The sequence below is a fragment of the Centruroides sculpturatus genome, unplaced genomic scaffold (genome assembly GCF_000671375.1).
Source record: "Centruroides sculpturatus isolate CEXI.00-Female unplaced genomic scaffold, Cexi_2.0 scaffold1649, whole genome shotgun sequence".
Lineage (NCBI taxonomy): Eukaryota > Metazoa > Arthropoda > Arachnida > Scorpiones > Buthidae > Centruroides > Centruroides sculpturatus.
Window position 1 is genome coordinate 124,247 of NW_019385824.1, and position 21,160 is coordinate 145,406.

At 30.7% G+C, this 21,160-nt stretch overlaps 3 protein-coding genes across 3 annotated transcripts in view; 1 reads left to right on the forward strand and 2 right to left on the reverse strand.

The window, feature by feature from the left end:
- Positions 1-11,774, reverse strand: part of LOC111642355 (type I phosphatidylinositol 4,5-bisphosphate 4-phosphatase-B-like) — a 36,269-nt gene extending 24,495 nt beyond the window's left edge. Inside the window, exons 1-3 of the mRNA XM_023388690.1 lie at positions 11,622-11,774; positions 4,955-5,151; positions 4,695-4,801 (exon numbers count right to left, since the gene is read on the reverse strand). Of these exons, the coding sequence (XP_023244458.1) occupies positions 4,695-4,801; positions 4,955-5,151; positions 11,622-11,688 (371 nt within the window). The 5' untranslated portion in view covers positions 11,689-11,774. The remainder of the gene's footprint in view (positions 1-4,694; positions 4,802-4,954; positions 5,152-11,621) is intronic.
- Positions 11,775-15,473: 3,699 nt separating this feature from the next.
- On the reverse strand, positions 15,474-17,450 carry LOC111642360 (probable tRNA(His) guanylyltransferase). Its single transcript, XM_023388696.1, has one exon. The coding sequence runs from the start codon at positions 17,430-17,432 to the stop codon at positions 16,674-16,676; it is 759 nt and encodes a 252-aa protein (XP_023244464.1). The 5' UTR covers positions 17,433-17,450; the 3' UTR covers positions 15,474-16,673.
- Positions 17,451-17,698: 248 nt separating this feature from the next.
- LOC111642362 (sepiapterin reductase-like) lies at positions 17,699-19,107 on the forward strand. The gene is made up of 3 exons (XM_023388697.1): positions 17,699-18,359; positions 18,515-18,661; positions 18,728-19,107. Exons 1-3 carry the CDS (start codon positions 17,843-17,845, stop codon positions 18,778-18,780), a joined length of 717 nt encoding a protein of 238 aa, XP_023244465.1. The 5' UTR covers positions 17,699-17,842; the 3' UTR covers positions 18,781-19,107.
- The last annotated feature ends 2,053 nt before the right edge of the window (positions 19,108-21,160 follow it).

The window sequence follows — 21,160 nt, forward strand, 5'->3', positions numbered from 1 at the left end:
AAAAAATCAATTAAATCTAAGATAAACCAACAACTATTCCAAAAGATTTTGACAACAGTATTAAAGAATAATTTTCATAATTATATTAAAATAGATAACATTTAAAATTTCAAGAATTTGTCAAAATTTCTAAATATTATTTCTTAATAGCACAATTACAATAAAACCTCAATTACTCAATGATCTTGACAGAGAAATGAAAAGATAATCATAAATAACTTTTGGGAAACTTCAATTAACTAAGCATATGCATATCATTGTGTATTTATGTTGGAAATATATATACGGCATGTAGAACAAAAACTAAATGATGTTTTTTGAGCTTATTTTTGAAAAGTAAGTACAATAGAGCGTCATTTATCCGAATCAATTGGGGACTGAGGTCGTTCGGATAACTTATTTTTCGGATAACCAATTATGTACGAAAAAATATATTAACCTATCCCATGTTGAAATTTTTCTTGATTGAGTGTCGCTTCGTGTCGAATTTTTGTCAATGTTAAGCCTAACGTAAACTTTTTAAAATAATAATTGTGGCTATTGTATCGTTAAAAATTGTTTCTTTATTTTTTACAAACAAAATAAATATATTGAAAAATATAAAAACCAAAAAAATATATACTTTAGAAGTTAATCTAGTATCAAAAACGCTCAATTCAGCATGACACACAGTCCTCAGAAAATTTACTCTTCTCCACACACCGGAATGTACTAAAAATAACTCTTACTTTGAACCTCGTAACCGGAGTGTATGTATAATACTTCAGCTAATGTTTTTGACGCCCCTTCTAGGCTCTTCCTCAGGCTTTTTTTTGATAAATACCAAGCTGGACGTTGAAAATCGAACACTTTCTTTTGATTCATTTACCTTTCAAATCATCGCACGTGGAAACCTTCAAGCCAATTTTAAAACTCAACGAAAAGAGTGATGTTTTGCATACTGCGCATGTGCACTGCAGTACTTTCGTCATAAACTTTCCTCAGAAAAACACTACACAAAAGTGCCAGTGCTGCCAGCTAAAACATACACACCAACAAAAAAAATATTGGAGTAGCCCAAGATATAGCCAAAGATTGCAGTGCCACAGCACTAGCAAAAATTTAAATTTGCTGACTGGAATGCTTTCAGTTAACCGACATTTTGGATAAATGACGCTCTACTGTAATGTGTTTTTGTTTCTACATATTTCTTGTTTTCACTGAAACAATGTTTAAATTTAATGCTTCTTCCTATATTTTGAACTATTCACTACATTTTGACAGCAATACTTTCAGCATTATTATGGCTAATTATGGTTTTGCATCTATTTTCAATTTATTCACTTTTACAGCTAGTTTTTCATTGTTTTACATGATGAAGAACTAGTAGCCAAATAAGGAGAAATAACAAGGAAGCAACTTGTTCTGCAAACTAATACTATTGTGTGAAGTAAGTTATTAGAATGAACCAATTGTCCATTAACAGTTAACAGAGACCGAAAGATAATCAAGCGCTGGATAAAAAGAAGTTTTGCTCTATTTTATCTATCTATCTTTTAGTTCATTATTTTAAATAACAGTACAGATTCCTTGATACTTATAACATTTCAGTTTGAATGATCTACAACTGAACTGCATGCACAATGAAAAATGTACTCACTGCACAATCATCATCTGTTGCAAGCCCAAGTTATCTCTTGCTGTGAAAGTATCTCTTGCATTACACTCGTCTTTTCAATATGCTTTTTTTCACTTTATTTTAGTGTGTTTGGTTTATAACTATGGATGTCCTGATACCACAAAATTATTGATACCAGTGGTATCATTAATAGTTTTAAAGTATCGATACTGTAACGTTACCAATTATACACTGAGGTTTTTAGAAAACAGAATCTGAGTTTGTACTGAAGAGGGACTTAAATTACAATTGAGTCCGAAATGCATATGACAAACCAATAAAAGAAGTTCATAACCTGAATGCTGTATATGATAGTCTACCGAACTGAAAATCGGATTAAAGAGACAAATACACAACCAAAAAAATCAGTATTGATCTTAAAGTGTTGATATCAGCCAGTATCAGCATTGGATATTGAAACTGGAAATCTGTGGCTTGATTTTGAAACATTTTATCTGATTGAAACTTTTAATTTTAATTTAAATAACATGCTTAATTCTAGTTAGTTATTAACAAATTACTAAAACTGATTTCTAATATAAACTAAATGTTACCAATACTTTGTATAAATAAATAATCGACACACGCCGGAAGAATACAATAATAAACTTTCTATAAACCTATAACCAGCGTGAAATATGTTCAATTGCTTACGCTAATGTTTTCGGATCCCACTGGATCCTTCATCAGGCTATGTTCCATTCGTAACGATCCGTTAGAATGCCAGCTGTCTTTGGAATGAAATTTCAAATATCATATTTCAGGTTCCATTCGGAATCACGTGCCTTCCAACTCGAAACTTCAGTTGCCATGTAATGATCTTCTGCTTGTATGTCGGATTATGTATTTTTATGAATAAATTTGTTTGAGCGTGTCGGAAGTCGGAGAAAATGCGTGTAGCTATTTTTAACTTATTATAAGTACCGATGTCATTTTAATTTGAATCTCCCTTCCGTATTAGGGCTTGCCATGCCAAAGATAACGTGATTTCATCTTTGGAATTAATGGGGGTTGACGAGTCGTAGGTTTTGCATATTTCTATTTGTTCTAACCATCTGAGTTGGTCCACATATGACGTTGTGATAAGGAGTTTGGCTCTCGAAGTCCGCAGATATTTCCGGATCCAATGCATATACAGATAAAGCAGTGGTACATCTGTTGTGTATAATGTCCTTTTGGTGTTCTTTCCATCTTACTCCAACCACTTTTCGTGGCTCCAATGTATACTAATTCTCTGTCGCATCTATGGTCAGTGAGCAGCACCGCATACACCCCAGGAAGTCTGTCTTGACTCGGCTTGTCTTTCTCATTGCGCAGAAGATGAAAAATAGAGTGGCATCTTCTGTATGCTATGCGCATTCCTTGTTGTCTCGCGATTCTACGATATACGGAAGCTAAGATCGGGTTGTATGTGACAGATATGATGCGCTGTTCATGTTGTATGCTATCCCCATTAGTGGCAGCAGACGGTGGTATTCTGGTGTTGTATTGTCTTGCCAATCTCTGTATTATGTTGTTGAAGCCGAAATACGATATTTGAAATTTCGTTCCAAAGACAGCTGGCATTCTAACGGATCGTTACGAATGGAACATAGCCTGATGAAGGATCCAGTGGGATCCGAAAACGTTAGCGTAAGCAATTGAACATATTTCACGCTGGTTATAGGTTTGTAGAAAGTTTATTATTGTTACCAATACTGTATCAGTTGATTTGAGATTTTAATGTATTTTAAAGTTTTTCAAACAATTGGCAAATTATTTATAAATAGTAATCTGAACTCTAAGCATACTCTAAATAGATTCTGAAAATAAAATTTGATGTAATAAATTTATTGATTTTGGTCATTAATATTTACTATATAAGTCTAACTTAACCAAAAATAGTGTAAGATTTGGTTTCAGTTTTGGCCAAAACCAACTTTTTTAAAGCCCAATCTGGTTTTGGTTTTGGCTGCAAAATCCAATTTTGGCCAAATCTTACCTGTCTGTGAAAAATGTAATGATACCAGATTCGATACCCAAGGAAAGTATTGATACTGGTTCAGACAAAAAGTATGGAGTACAAAAAGTATTCGGTATCAAAGGAAAGTATCGATACAGTATTGGTATCAGCAGTATTACAACATCATTATATATAACCCCTACCTATTACCCACAGCACCCAATAAGTTGTGAAAGTAACAAAGCCTAAGAGGAAAGTTGCAGTATCAACAATTGAGACAAAAAAGGAATGAAAGATAAAAGCAGTTCACATGTGGCAGATCTGGCAGCCATGTTTAAAATGTCAAAATCAACTGTGCACACTATTCTTAAGAATGAGGAAGCAATAAAAGCAGCAAATCTAACTAAAGGTATGACAATGTTGATCTTCAGGAGATTGCATGTTATTGAGGAAATGGAAAAACTCCTAGTGTGGATAAATGAGAAGCAATTAGCTGGTGATATCAACCTTGAGATGAATATTTGTGAGAAAGCCAAGCAGCTGCATAATAACTTTAAAAAACAGTATATCACTACTCCTCACTAAGATATAGTAAATGCAATTTTCATTTTATTATACAGTATTTATGTATTTTATTTATTGTTTTCATGTTTTAAATTATTATTTAGAGCATTTAATTGTGTAATTTTTACCTTAAATTATGTTTATTTGCTGTTTAAGTTTATCAAAATGGGTATTGTTTAGTGTCTGGGAGCATATTAATTTACCTTCCATTACTTCTAAACAAGGAAAATTGATTTGGACTTCAAACAATTCAGAATTCAAACAGCATCCTGAAATGAATTAAATTCAAAGTATGAGGCAACTCTATTAGTTTCAGGATTTTCTATCATTATAATTTCATATGAGTTTGTATTATTTAATACAATGAAATATTTAATATCTGTCACATCGTATTGATTTTTTGCATTAAATATGAATATGAAACTTTATAAAACAACCACAACTCAAAAAAATTAACATAACTATACAATAAACAAAAATATAAATATAATCTATTAAATTATTTTTAAGAAGAATTTTTTGAAGTTTTACCAATTTGGCCTTGGACAAGAAATCTTCTGGGACGTAGATTTGCATATCAAAAGACAATTACAAGGGCAACGAACATATTTTTTTCCTGGTGGAGCAAGCTTTATTGGCTAATATTGAATCAGAAAGGAAAAAAATCATTATAAATGAATTTAAATGATAAATAAAATGTTTTATTAATTGATGATGATAATTGAAACATTTTACATACTAAATTATGGCAAAATGACAATTAAATATATACTAATAAAAACTGAACTTACAGTTGCTTCATGACAGTTTTCACATTGTACAACAAATTGATCAGCTTTGCCAGAAATATCAATGCTGCATTTGCAAACTCTGCAACTAACTGTTGGTATAATTCTTTCTGAAAAAACATTCTGTTGCACTGGAAATTCGCCAGTTTCATTTACATGCACATTGAATTCAGATGAATTTCCTTCCACATAAGGAGGTGCTAAAATTTTAAAAATCAGAAAAATAAAAAAAAAAATGGCACATTTAGTTGATTATATAGTTCTTGTTTAACTGACCCCTAAATTTCAGCACATAATAAACAAAGAAATTTTAATGTTCAAATGTTTTCGGCCACCTTTCAGGAGGCCCTCATCAGGAATGAATGCACAAAAAACACAAAAACAGTTCCATCCTTTCAAAATTTCTAACTTTCAATGAGGGCCTCTTAAAAGACAGCCAAAAACGTTTGAACATTAAAATTTCTTTGTTTATTATGTGCTGAAATTTCCACTTAGGTATCAGTTAGTTGATCAGAAAAGTAATAAAATAAAAATCAACTTCAATATCACAAAATAATTATAACATACATCGTACATTGAGGGGGAAAAACAGTTCAAATAAATCAAGTACTTAACAAGAAATTAAAAATATTTTATTCTTTTACAAAAATCCAAAACTGATTAATTGTTTTTATATAAAAAGGTATCAGTAAAAAAATAAAGTTTTAAACAAAATTATACACAATTAAAACTCAACATTGTAAATTTGGGTGTGTAAAATTAATACAAAAGAAATTGAAAGTTTATTTTGCAAAAAAGAACATCAATTATTATGCAAAGCATATCACAGTAAATAAACAATAATACTGTAGCTCCTCATTATATTGCTCATTTGGATATATTCTGCTTTCATTGGTCTTCCAAATAAAAAAGCACTTTAGACAATAATTTTTTAAAAATCAATTGCCATTCAATTTCTACTGGCAAAGAAATATTACCCTATTTCAGTAATTGACCTTGAAGCTATCATATCAAATACAACACACAAAAAAGTAAGTTGGCATGGAGATTGAAAATAGAGAAAACAGGTAAATTGATACATTGGTTATAGTGTCATCTGATATATCGTTCATTTGATTTGTCTCCTGTCTACAGACATGCACAATAAAACAAAGAGATATTGTAAATGACAACATTTGGAAAGCAAGTTCTGATTGACCACAAAGACATAAAGAAATCATTTTAGACATACCTTTGTCAAAAATTCTCTCATTTATTTATCTATTTTTTGAAAATCATCAATTATTGAGATAGATTAAACAAGACTAAAATTTAGCTAATTAACTATACAGATGTAGCCTTATAGTTAATCCATCTCTATCATTTGATTATTATTAGTATAATAATTCAGAATTGATTTTTTTTATATATATATACACACACACACACAACATATAGATCACCTCAGAGATTAAAAAAACCTTACATAATGGAACAAAGCTTTTTTTAATACTCTCCTGAAGTCTGCTATCAGATTTTTTAACTAATCTTGCACAGCATGCTACATCTTCATTGCTATTGAATAATTTTCCCACTAAAAATGTTTTCAAAAGCAAACCCACATGGAAGTCAGAGGATCAAGGTCAAGGCTACAGGCTGGGGATGAAATATTTTTGACAAGAATCATTCAACAGTAAGATCATTCAAGTAGCAATATGTTGTCGTCCATTGTTACGAAAAGTCATAACACCAAGGCTGCATGTTTTGTTTATTTTGAACAGCCAATCTTAATTTTTTCAAGTTTTTATGATTCCTACCTGCATTTATTGTTGCTCCACGATTCAGAAATTTTGTCAGAAAACACTATCTCTCCACAGATGGAGTTTTAAATCATCACATTTATTTTCTGACATGATAACAAATATCTGACAGATTGAGAATACTACTAATAAGTCTGACATTCCATCTTCATGGAATGTAGATATAATTGGAACTTGATTTCTAATGCCCTTTGTACTGTACATATTTTATAAATTGTTGATCTCATAATTATATTGATAAAAAGAAATTAAATTATAAGAACCAAAGTATATTTATACATTAAATTTACCATTGTAATAGTTTGGCAACCTAAAATAGCTGTAATTATTTCTGTTCTTATTCAGAAGTCCACTTGATAGTGGTTTATGAACCAAATTAGTGATAAGTTTAATTTTAGTTTTGTTTGCATATACTCATCTACAAATTTTGTGAAGTTTAATTTCTTTTTTAAACATAAATTTAGTAAGTTAACTTACTGTGTACTGTATTTCTATCATATATCTGAATATAGAACTTATTTTTAAATAAAAATTTTCTATATAAATCAACTTTTGCAAGCTAATCTACTTATCATTGAACTAAATAACAGGATGACCCAATCAAACCTCATTCTATTTCTTTATCAATAAACTACATTAACAAAAACAATTATTAACAACAATGATCCATTGTATTAACCTTTTAAATGTTTCAATTGGAATCAGCCTACAATCCTAAAATGTTTCATTTTTACAGTATTAAATCAAATAATCAAGCTATATTTTGGCTAAAATATAAAAATATTATGTAATTTGGACTAAAAGAGGGGCAATAAAGTCACCATCTTCTATTAAATTTAATAATTAGAGTTAAATAAATAATTTAGAATATTCTGGAACTGGAAGTCAAAACAGAATTCTGCTTACTGTGCAGATGAATTGTCAATTACATTATCCTGACCTCTGTCCAAAAAATCTTCATGTCAAGTTCAGTCTATAACCATATTAACCTGCTTCAATTTAGAGCCTATAATCATACCAGTCACTCACCATGTCGACTGGAAAGTATGCTCATACAATTCTTATATTCTTATTCCTTCACACATTCTTTGGCCTTGATCTTGCATCCTCTAATTTTTTTTTCACTTGAAGGTGTTTTATAGGAAAATGATTCAACAGGAATGAATATGTGGCAAGCTGTGCAAGATTAGTTAAAAATCTGATAGCAGACTTCTTGTATAAAAAGCTTGTTCTGTGATATAAAAGTTTCTTTATCTTGAAGGTGATTGTGTTGAATATGTAGTATAGACAAAAATTACACACTATGCTGCAAGTTTGCATTAAATTTATTAATTAGAAATAAATTAATTTAGATAATTCTCACCCAAAACCTAAAGTCTGGTGTTGGAAAAAATTCACTTCACTAATGTTTTTCGACTCCTCCAGATCCTGCTTCAGGAGAACGTTGCCCTTTCTTTGATGGAATACCAATTTAAAATAAAAATCTGAGTATTCAAAAATATCAAATCATATCATATTCAAATATCTCTTAGTGAAAACATTAGTGAAGTGAATTTTTTCTGACACTGGACTTCAGGCTTCAAGTGAGAATTGTGTGAAGTGTTCTTCATAGTCTAAATTAATTTAGACTATGCTGAACCCCTCTGATCATTATACAAACTGTAAATGAATATAGTCCTCCATGGCACTAATTAATAATTAGTATAAGAACAAGTAATTAGTTGTACCCAAAGTCCTCCAGGCTGAGTGCCATGCAAGAGTACAATTGTTTCCAGTATGTGCAATGAGTGACCTGAACAGTTACATCTCATTACTAGACTGGAAGTGCAGACTGAATGGAGATCTGGATGACATAATTGGTAACACATCTGCATAAGAAGTTGAGAGCCTGAGTCCTATCTCTGATCAATCTTTTTTCTAGAATAGCCTTAATAATTTTGAAATAAATATCTGTAATATTAATAGGTACTTATTTTATTGAATTATTGATATCAAAAATCCTAAATGAAAATCAGTAATTAATTAGTCTTTCCCAGAATAAGAATGGAGCCATATTCATTAGTCTACAAATCTAAAGGAAAATAGTTCATTAAAAGTAGAACATAATATACATGAAGCACATATTAGGAAATTATAAGGTATGTTTAAACTGTTATAATCTATTTGAAATTTCTGACAAAAATGTCAGAAATTTTGGTTTTTATGTCATGATGTCAGGTCAGTTTTGGCATGTGAAGTTCTCAAGTTTTTGTTTTGTTCTATTTTATTAAATTTCACACATAGCTTTGTTGCTTAGCTATGGCATTAGAGCAGGGGTGGCCAACAGTTTTTGCCCCTGGGCTGAATTGGAAAGAAAACTTTTTTCACGTGCTGAACCAGAGGCTGCCCTAGAAAGATTGTGGTGGTGCGAGATCTCATTGTGGCGTCACCACGTAGAGACTAAATTGTACATAGAGATTACAGATACATTTTTCATATTATCATGCTTTATCAACATTCTATGTGGTACTTAAGAAATCTGGAAAAACTCTAAACGCACAATGAGTTGTTGACCTTTTTTCTTTTTTCAGGTGTCAGAATTTTTCATCAAGCTATTCAGACTTGAGTAGCTAATATTGAAAGATTAATCTCAGGCCGCATAAATTCATTAGACGGGCCATATGTTGGCCTTGCCTGCATTAGAGTGATATAAATTCAAGATCCAGCACATTGACTCCATTCTTATTCTCAGAAATACTATAATATCATTGCTACTTAAAAAGTTTGGGTATTATTTGAATAAAAATAACCATGTCTTCTTTAAAATACTCCCTTTTCTTAAATAAATAAAAAAGTATAGGATGTATTTGTATATTTGTGTATATATAGAACTATATAAGTTATGATAGCAGTAAACATCCATAATCTAACGTATTGTATCAGTCTGTATCATTTGCTGTATGTATCAGTGAAATACGTTCCATATCGTGTTTGCGTACTTTCATTTTTAAGAAGACAGTTGATTCGATACAAAGTAAGATATTACTATTATGTTCAGTTTTATTATCATCATTTTTATGTTTAATTAATTTTGTATTTATACATAGCTCTTAATTTTAGTTACTGATGAGGGAACATAAAATGTAAATCAGCCCAAATGCATCCAGTTAAGTATGTAATCAACCAAAGTAAACCTAATTAAACTGTAGTTTTGGATCATTGAGTTACTGTAGCATTCCTATATATCTGCATATGCAGGATTATGGAATTTCCAAGAATTTTCTAATTAGAAAAAAAAATTATATAAATTATTTATCAAATAGTACAGAAAGTGTGCTTAATCTGTTAATTTTTACCTTTTAATACTATTAGATCAAATAAAATTAAGAAATTTATAGTATACATCTTCAATAATATAATGTATCTTCTACCTATTACAATATTAATTACAAATGCTTGGATTTCTTCACTTTCTTATCATTTGGTACAGATTTAAGGTCATATTTAATATCTACTTATTTGATTTTATTAACAATTTGTATTATCAATATTATCATCATTGGAAAAATTCTTTAGTATATATTTTCTCACATATTACATTCTTTAAAAATTTTTTAAGAAGTTTAATAACTAGAAATATTCTGTAAGACAAGAAGAAAATTAGTTTTGACATAAAATTAATAGAAATCATTTAAAACAGGACAAACGTCAATTTATATGGAATAAATGAAGAAGTTCTAAGAAGAGTGGGCGAGAAAAGGAGCACATTAGAGACAACAAAGAGGCAAAAAGCTAATTGGATGGGACATACGATTCGAGGAAGGCTTATTGCATAATGTTATGGAAGGAACGATTGCAGGCAGAAAGAAATGAGGGAGAAGGAAAATTACAATTGCGGATGACTTAATTATAAGGAACTAAAGACAAGAGCTCAGGATAAAACAGCATGGAAAAAGAGAGGTGCTCTATAATAACAAAAACAAATACACTGAGTTCAGTGTTACGTGCGTTTTTTTTTTTTTTTTTATCACTAGCACTTTAAATGAACTTATTGTCGTCGTCCTCAGGCGAATACAGATATTTACCAAAAATTTTAAACAAAAATAATCGAATGCAGAATAGAATTCTATATAGAATGCAGAATAGAAATAGAATATCTATTCTGCATTCGATTATTTTTGTTTAAAATTTTTGGTAAATATCTGTATTTGCCTGAGGACGACGACAATAAGTTCGTTGAAAGTGCTAGTGATAAAGAAAAAAAAACGCACGTAACGCTGAACTCAGTGTATTTGTTTTTGTTATTATATATTAATTTGGCGTGTTAGTCATCCTATTGATTACTGAGAGGTGCTCTGTGATAAACTTCAATATATGGAATAAATAAGGAAGTTCTAAGAAAAGGGGGTGAGAAAAGGAGCATATTAGAGACAATAAAGAGGCAAAAAGCTAAGAGTGCCGCTCACCAGATCTGCAATAACCATCAGAAAACTAAAAAAAGAAACCTCAACTTCAAAATGTCAAATTACAGTATGTTTATCCTAAATCTTGTAATTATTTTCACATGATGCAAAAATGTTCAAAAATTAGTAATAAGTAATTTAACATATTACAAGTACAGGGTACAAGTTACTTTTAGATAAATTGTATATAGGTGTGTACATGCATAAATTACCTAATAGTAACTCCAACTAAGTTTTTATGACAAATTAACGAAACAATTGATTACAATTTCAAATATTCCAGTTAAAATATTCATTTTTTTAAACGAAATTGTCAGAATATTTTATAATTTTAGCACGCAATTATACCAAATTACATTTTTATCATTTGATCGATGACGTCAATATTATTCGTATAAATTACCATTAAACACGGTTCTTTTAACATACCACTTGGTGCTGTAGCTCCGTACTCTGTATTATAATTTTCTTCCTGAAGTAACGCTCGCTTTTCCATGTTTTTTCTAGTTCCTTTTCCTTCATAAAATTCGGTTGAGAAAATATCATATGTTGATCACATGATCTGTCAAAAGAAAACACGAGAAGCGCCATCTATAAAATATCTTCTGTTTTATATAATTATAAATTATTTGGAAAACGTAATAAATACATAAATATTTAGCGATAATTAATTTATTTTCATTTTTATAATGTAAATTTACGCGTACGAAGAGATTATTTAAATAATATATTTTATTTCATTGCAGTCGATATCNTGTTACTGAAGAGCAGTTGAAAGCACGTAGAGGTGATAAAAATAGAAAATTAAAAAATAATAATAATAAATTTATACATCATAGATATCGTTTCTCGTATAGGATAAGATGACGTTCCGCTTCAAATCAATCACGTGCTTTCTAGAAATTATATCCATATAACGCCGTCTGGGTCAAGGTTGACAGCCTGCTGCCCTGGGGGACCCGGAATCGTCGGACGGGTCGAAAAAATCCCCAGGAATTTTTTGGAGGGTGGTCCGTCCGGATATATCGAGGCCCCTTTCCTCATCGCACGGCCGCCCCATTGTGAGCCTGCTAAAAACAGGCCCTCTTAATGCCCACAGGGAGGAAAGAGTTAAATAAAAAGAACGTACAAATTAAAAAGCAATGCGCTCAGAATTTCACTTTGCAGAACTCCAATGTCAATACCAAATGAATCAGTTGTTTCGGCTAATATCTTTACTCTTGCATATTAACTTATATATCAATTATAACGCTAAGAAACTGTTTATTCATGCCCATTCTTTCTAATAGAGACCATAAAACTTTGTCATTAACGGTACCATTGATACCGTTAATGATCAGTGGCGTGCCGTGACATTTGATGATAGGTAATCTGTATATCTGTAAGAAGCCGACTTTCAGGGGCAATCAGTTAATTCTTTCTTTAAATGTATTTTTAATAGGTTATTTATCTGACGTACTTAAATTGGCTGTCGAAAATAAAAATTATATTTTAATTACGCCTCCTTTTTCAAAACCAAATCAAAAGCAGTTTAGTGGTAACGAAATGGACGAAACATACAAAATTGCTCATGTAAGAATTCACGTTGAGAGAGCTATTGGTAAAATTAAAATTTTTTAAATATTGAACTGTAGATTACCCATTTCACTTCTTCCATATGTAGATAAAATAATGTTTGTTTGTGTAGTATTAATAAATCTGCAGCCACCAATTATAAATGAGTGAAATTTTTTATTGTGAAAACACTGTAAAACTTAATACTATTTACACTTAATACTTAAATACTATTTACAATTGCAGGTAAATAATAATTAAAGTAGAATATTTGCATATTCTCTAATAGTGAATAAATGAATATCTCATTTTTTTCCACTTTTTAAGGGTTCAAATGGTGATGAAACCTTTCGGATTTTTCTTCTATGTGTTATGTAAATATTTTCCACCAGGGCGGCGCGCGAGTAACTTGCACTCTGATTAGGACCTTGGGCGTTAATCGCTTTAGTTCCCAGCAATTTTTGATATTAATGTAATTAAACATAAAAAATACTTAAAACTGGAAAAAAACGAAAGAAAGGCGTTAATCTTGAAGAAAAAGCTTCAAACTTTATTTTCCATTGTCTCGCCTTTCTGCGAAATTTGACACTGATGAGTCATTGTTTACACAGCTAATGACCTTGAGAACATCTGGTGTTGGATTTCCCGGGATATTCTCATAGACGTCTCGGGAGGACAAGGGTTTAAAGTAGGGTGAATACTAGCTGGCCGTATATTTTTAAATATTTTTAAAAAATTCAAATTTTTATTGCGATTTCCGACCCCCGACTTAATTAAACGTATATATAATAAAATCTATTAATTAAAAAATTAAAAAACTATTGGAGGCGTTTTTGATATCAGAAAGTAGCTTTAAATAACTTTACCGAAGTAAAATCCGTGCACTACAACTTTAGAACAATGAATGAAATTTGATATCAAAATCCCATTAAAAACAATTAAGCGTTAATCGTGCGTCATTAAACGTAAATTAAAATCGCGATAAAATTTTTTCGCGCGGGTAAAAATTTTTGAAAAAAATTTGAAGACAAAAAACAATCCAAAAAAAAAAAATTTGGAGGGCCCAAACGCCTGAATTTTATGTAACGCTATGTAACCTGCCCGAGTTAACTCGGGCACTATCAAGAACTAAAGGAGCAACAATGGAGGCAAATATGCATGGCACTGAAACTGTATCTTTGATTGCTAATCAAAGTATTGACAACAATCCTACTGGTAATAATCCAACTTTGAATACTCAAAACATACCTGGGCCAATACCGAAGAAGAATAAATATGCCACTCTTGATAGTGAGGAAGAATGGAAGAATTTCTTTGAATTACAGAACAACCCTTCTACAAATAGCACCAATAAAAGAACGCCAAGACCTTATGTTCGTAAGAATGATGAGGGTAGGTTTTGGTATACCCCTGAGGAGACCAAATATAATGGTAAGGAAATTGTAGCAAAGTTGCTGAGGAAATTAAAGAAGAAATATTAAAAAATACAAAGAGTGGTGCTGCAAAAATAAAAATCAAAGAAAGTAAAAAGGCGGATAATAGTGTTAAGCCTGCCATAAGAATTGTCATGCATAATGAACAAGAAATAAATATGCAAGATCATCTAAGTGGTAGCACATGTGAAAAATACAACATAAAATCAATTACATTTTGCCTCTCCGATGAAAGTAATACTAGAGGTATTCGTTGCCAAATTAATGGAGATGTAAGAACTTATGAAGTGGCTAATGGTTCATATGAAATGACTCTAAAGTGGTATGTTGAAGGAAAAGAATGTAATATTAACATTAACATTCATGATAGTGGTCAGATAGACCTGATTGAGGGTAATGGTGTTACTGAAGAGCAGTTGAAAGCACGTAGAGGTGAAGGTAGACAGACAGTATGAAGCAAAGATTTTATATGAGGCATTAGCATCACCATTATAACAAGCACAACCAGAAAGTGCTGAATCAGTGAAGGTTTTGCCACAACCTTCAACAGATGTGACAAGTGTGAGTATAGCACAAGAACATCAAGCTTCTGTTGCTCAAGGAGCTGGAAAATAGTAATAAATGCTCAGTATAAGTTGCTTGCAGGTATGAGTAACTTATACTTTTATGATGAACAATATAATACTACCAAGAAATTTCTACAAGTGGCCAACTTTTTTGCACAATCAACTTCATTGTATGGCTGATAAGAGCTAATAATGATTGTGCATTATTATGCTTTAAACACTAAACTTTTATCATTTTAATCATTATTTACTCACATTACATAATTTAAACTGTTGGCAAATTGTTATTTCAATTATATGATAGCCATTGTTAAAGACAGCACTGCAAAAAACACTGAATGAATTACTAATTAGTTCTAACTAATAGTTATAATCAGAAATAAATTGCGTGTATAATGTAAAAGTCAATAAAAGCAGAATTTCTACTAAATATATTTACTGTATTTTCTATATTTTATTCAATTATATCAGTTCTCAGGGGCAATCAGTTAATTCTTTCTTTAAATGTATTTTTAATAGGTTATTTATCTGACGTACTTAAATTGGCTGTCGAAAATAAAAATTCTATTTTAATTATGCCTCCTTTTTCAAAACCAAATCAAACGTAGTTTAGTGGCAATGAAATGGACGAAACATACAAAATTGCTTGTGTAAGAATTCACGTTGAGAGAGCCATTGGTAGAATTAAAATTTTTGAAATATTGAACTGTAGATTACCCATNAAAAATCTGAATTCTTGCCAGTAGACTAGGCTAGAATTATAACAATTAATTTATATACAATCTAAATGGCATTTTACTAACTCCATTGACTTTGTATACAGTGCCAACCTATGCTTGAGTAAAAAACATTTTTGCCCTGAACAGGTTACAACAGAGAGCACTTCTAACTCTGGTACTCTTGTACTTTACAGTTCATACATTTATGTGACTATTCAAATCCATCGGACAAAGTGATAATAAATACTAATACATTGCACTAACCTTGTATAGCTTTGCAGTTAATTTTAGAAATGTAACACTACTGTTTTCGATCCACCCTAGGACCACCTTCAGGTGTTCTATAAAAATTTTTCTGGTACAATCCGAGTTCGATTTAGTCTCTAATTTTAAACGTTCCAAGATTCAATTTAGCTTCTGATTTTAAACATTCCAAGACATTTGGAATCAAGAGGCTAAATCAAACTCAGATCGCACCAGAAAAATTTTTATAGAACACCTGAAGGTCCTAGGGTGGATCAAAAACAGTGTTATGTTTCTAAAATTAACTGCAAAGCTGTACAAGGTTAGTATGACTATTCTATTCAGCTTATTATTTTTTATCCTTTTAAACACTTTGCCTCAAGCAGCAAGATGAGTGATCAAGTCATTTCATCTATCAAATCAGCTATTTGTATATAAACTATCAAACTTGAAAAGTACAATTGGAAATATTACTCAATTTTACTTATATACTTGCAAACACTACATTGGCCTCTTTATTCCTAGACTTATTACACCATCACTGGATCTAAGATCAGCTTTAGAAAAATCAGTTTATTTACCCAAAAAAGTATGACTTTTGGACCTTAAGTTCTTCATCAGCTTTATTTTACAAATATTTATGAAATTGACACTTCTGAAATGCATACTTTTTTGGGAAAACAAACTGATTTTCTAAGGCTGATTTTGTATCCACTAACAGTACAATAAGTACAGTATAGGAATAAAGAGGCCAACATAGTGCTCACAAGTATATACCAAGGCTACATAAGAAGCCTATTATAGTATCAATTTTACTTTTTGATGATAAAAGACAAAATGATGGCATTAATTTTGAAAATACAAAGCTGCTATGTTGATTTCATAAATTGATTTTACTCTAAAAGGATTTTTGATTTTTAATTTAAAAATAAAATTTTGGTATTCAACAAGAAAAGGAAGAAATTTTTATACTTCAATTTCCAAATTATTTACATTTTCTATCCAGAATTTTTTATCGATAATATCAACATGTGATGATACCAATATACTGGACTTCTTATTATTTCCATTTTTTAATTTTTCTCTAACAATAACCGTTCCTTTTCTATACAACTCGGGTAAATTATTATAATTTGTGTTAAACTCCGAAAATAAGATCTCATTTTTATCGGATGACACCGTACCACTTAATCGCTGTTCAGCCTGTTGTGCAGTTAAGCCACCCTTTTGTATCAACGTCCAAAATACAGTATTGTAGAGATTATTAATATGACAGTCCGCTTGTCTCCAACTGAAATAATCACGTAAATTCTTATCGGTAGGATAGAGGACGACTCTTCCATCGAAACTGGGAGGATATTTCATCTCGATGTCGGGAAAAAATTCCCGCCAATAGTATACAAACGATGATGAAAACAAACTACAAACATTTGTAACTAATTTGCTTTGCCTTCTATTATATATGTCAGTAGTTCTTTTAAACGCGAAGCTGTATTCATCACTTTGCCCGTAAGCTAAAACAATATCCTTAAGTTCATTCATCACAGTGAAAGCACATTTAGTCATTAAATCTAAGCAACGTTTATCGTTGGGTTTTTCGAAATCGTGAGCATCACAGAATCTATGAAATCCTTTTCCGTCTATTCTCACAATAATCCAACAGTTTTTCAAACAACGATCGTCAATCTCAAAGTGTTTCACATACTCAAACTTGCTTTTCGCCATTTTTAACGTGAGGATACACACGTGGCTACAGCTACGTTTTATCACGTGGTATTCGTTTCCGCCAATCACCGATTATGTAATAAAACCATATGATGTAAATATGTAACCTTATTATCAATTTTATTTATTTATTTTTTTATTTCTTCTAATTTCACATATTTTTTTGTAAACACGCGCACGTTTCGAAATGTTTTACATACACAATCTGATGTTTGCTATTTGATTAATAATGAAGTAATGCACGTGACATCATCATGGAAACCGACGTATGTTGTCACGTAGTAGGCGTTCCCGCAATTTAATAAAACCACGTGATGCGAACGGAAGTTGAATAACATTGACGGATGCTGGAAGCGAGTAACTTTTCTACGCCGTTTACCAGAAATTTATAGAATATTGTTTCAGTAACCATGAATTTTTGGAAGTGTCGAATGTTTTGTATTATAACAGGAGCGAGTAGAAGTTTGGGAAGAACCATAGCTACTCAGTTCTGTCAACACGTGGAAAAGGATTCTGTATTCTTGCTTCTAGCAAGAAACGAAGATGGATTGGAGGAGACAAAACGACAGATGCTTGAAAGAAACAATTCGATAAAAATAATAATTAAGGCAGTCGATTTAAGTCAACCAAACTGGACTGAATATTCCAAAATTTTAAATGATACTCTAAAATATTTAGAAGTATCATCAGATAATTTCGACCGATCTCTTCTTGTTCACAATGCTGGAAGTTTAGGAACACTTTATAAAAACAGTGAAACTTTAACTGATATTCAGGAATTGAGGGACTATCTAGATTTAAACTTAAATTCTGTTGTTATATTAACATCTGTTTATTTGAAGTACTTTAAAGAAAATCGTTTTATTATAAACATATCTTCATTGGCTGCGTCACAAGCATTCGAAGGATGGCATTTATATTGCACAGGTATTAACTGTGATTAAATTTTATAAATAAAATTTTTCTGAAGACAATAATATATGATAATTTAAAATATAATATGGGATTCCAAAAATAATTTTACTGTTTTGTTTTAAAATTTTACAGGAATTTAATTTGTATATAATTTATATATTTACTAGTTAAGGCTGCAAGAGATTCCTACTTTAGAGTTGTGGCCGAAGACAAAAATGTATCAATTTTATCCTATGCACCCGGACCTTTAGATACCGATATGATGGATGAAATTGCTAAAAATGGAACTAAAGATCAACGAGAATGGGTGTTGAGTAAGTATAATGTCATCAAAAAGCATAAAATTTTCTTTTGATATAAAAAAAAATTTTTTATTTCAGTCTCATACATAATTGCTTTGGGAAGTCTAAAGTCAAATTATGCATATTTCTGAAGATAAATGAAAATATAGATTTAAATATCATTTTTATTTTCTATATCCTAGCCTTGAAATCCAGTATATGGGCCTAGGCCAATGCAAATGCAAATCACTAACTTGTAAGATCATCCTAGTTCTAAATGTAGGATTTACTGTTAGAAATTTTGATATGCTATCAATTGTGATTGGTGATGCACATGGGATTTAATTTTGGAAGAGCAGAGTTGAACATGAATGGATAAAAATAATTTTAATGTGAATTCAATAAAATTCCCAGCTTGTGACTGCTAATTCATAAGTTATATTGAAATGGAAGACACACCATAATTAAAATTCATTTTTTATTTATATTAAGAAAAGATTTTTGGAAAATTTTCTAGTTTTTTTTTTTTTTTTGAGGGTGCCAATGTTCCTGGGTCCCTTTCTGGGTACATCACTGATTGTGATATTGCATGAGTACTTTAAATTCTATTTCCATATTTAAAATTTAATTCAGTTTATGTTGCTTCTCTAATTAAAATAATGGATTTGTCAACTTGTATACTTTTTGCTCATGTGTAAAATAAACATAAATTGTGTTGTGAACATTGTTGCTCATCCTTTCTGTAACCCTGTTTGACTTAACAATTCTTAACTATATTTGCTACAGTAAAGTATCTTACAACATTAAACAAGAGCCTCAAACCATAAGCATCATATCCCTAATATCATAACCCTCATTAATCCAAACTTTTCATTAAGCCAATCAATCTACCACTCATCTCAATTGGTTTGGATTAGTGCAACTGTACTGATATTAAAAAAGTTATTCCAAACATAAGCTTAATATGCTAATTGATTTATATGAAAAATTTATGATTTTTTAATGTTTCTAAGTACAAAATATAGATTTTTTTTAAAAGATATTTTATTAACATTCAATTATATATTGTAGATATCTGTAAATGTCTTTAAAAAAACAATATATTGTACTTGAATTGCTTTTGGTCCTTATGTTACAATATAAGATGATGAGCACTAATTTTGGGTACTACAGTGGACTTATCACACAATGTTGACGTAGTTGGAAAAATTACACAGGAGTCAAGAGATACAGGTTTATTAGGCATCTGTATGCATTTTGGACAGGTTATTTGTCCCTCTTCAGCTATATTTATTATATATTGGTTGATGTACAGGTGTCTACAAAAATACAATGGTTTTTGTTACAATTATTTGGGGTTTGTTTAGTTTAAAATAGTACAAAAATAGTGCAAAAAGTACATTATACAAAATACATTAAATAAATTCATAAAAGGAACATACTATTTTATAGTAGATGCATTGGATGACATTATCAGGATATTTTACAGATGAGAGATTATGATTACAGTACAAATAGCAACCAGAGGTTATAATTATTGTTTAAAAACATTGTGGAGTAAATAGAATGGTAAGTGGACAAAATACAAAACAATAAATAACAGTTAAAAAATATTTATATAATGTATTTTGTATAATGTACTTTTTTGCACTATTTTAAACTAAACCAAACCCAAATAATTTTAACAAAAAATCCAATTGTATTTTTATAAAATACTAACTGCAAGAACCTGCTTCGCTGGGTTTTTATTTGTATGTAATATAGTTTTTTTTTATATATAAAAGACTGTTTTTCTAAGTAATCTAAAATCTAGCTGCAAGGATCCGCAAAAACGCAAAAAACCGCCTGTAAATCTTGCATGCCGCTTTATATTAACACTTCCTTTGTTACTCAACACTTCCATTGTTAACATTTCCATTCTTAACACTTCCACTGTTAACACTTCCATTGTTGACACTTCTATTGTTATACATCTTCGAAGTCAACCACTTTCAACCCCACATCTCCCTCACCCTTACAGCTATCGAGACGCAACCACCATAGTGCACGAATGGAGATTTGGAGCTACCACCACATACAAACACCATTCATGTGCGATGTGTAGTTTTGGCTAAAAAGTGAAATATAGGGGGACACATGTCCATTTATATATATAGATAGATATACCAANACTTTCATTTTTGTATAATGATTCATGTGCATATACTGTAATTCTTATTTTCCAAACACTTACTGTTTATATATGGTTCACAAAAGCTACACTTTTGAGTATGAGAAATTGGTTATTGACTGTGTTTCAGAGGATGCTGAATTACTGGACATTTTAGATTATTTGGCTCAGATTATGAACTGTATTTTGTAGTACAATAAATTTTCTACTTTTGGACTTGTCTTCCTCTGCTTGTTCTAAATGTTCATGTTGGCAACCCTAAAATGCTGCACATTCATCTTGAAAGAACCAAGTTTGCACCAACTTTCACTTCAATGAAATTTTTTGCAAATTTTCTTCTCTCTTTGGGCTGCAATTTGAAA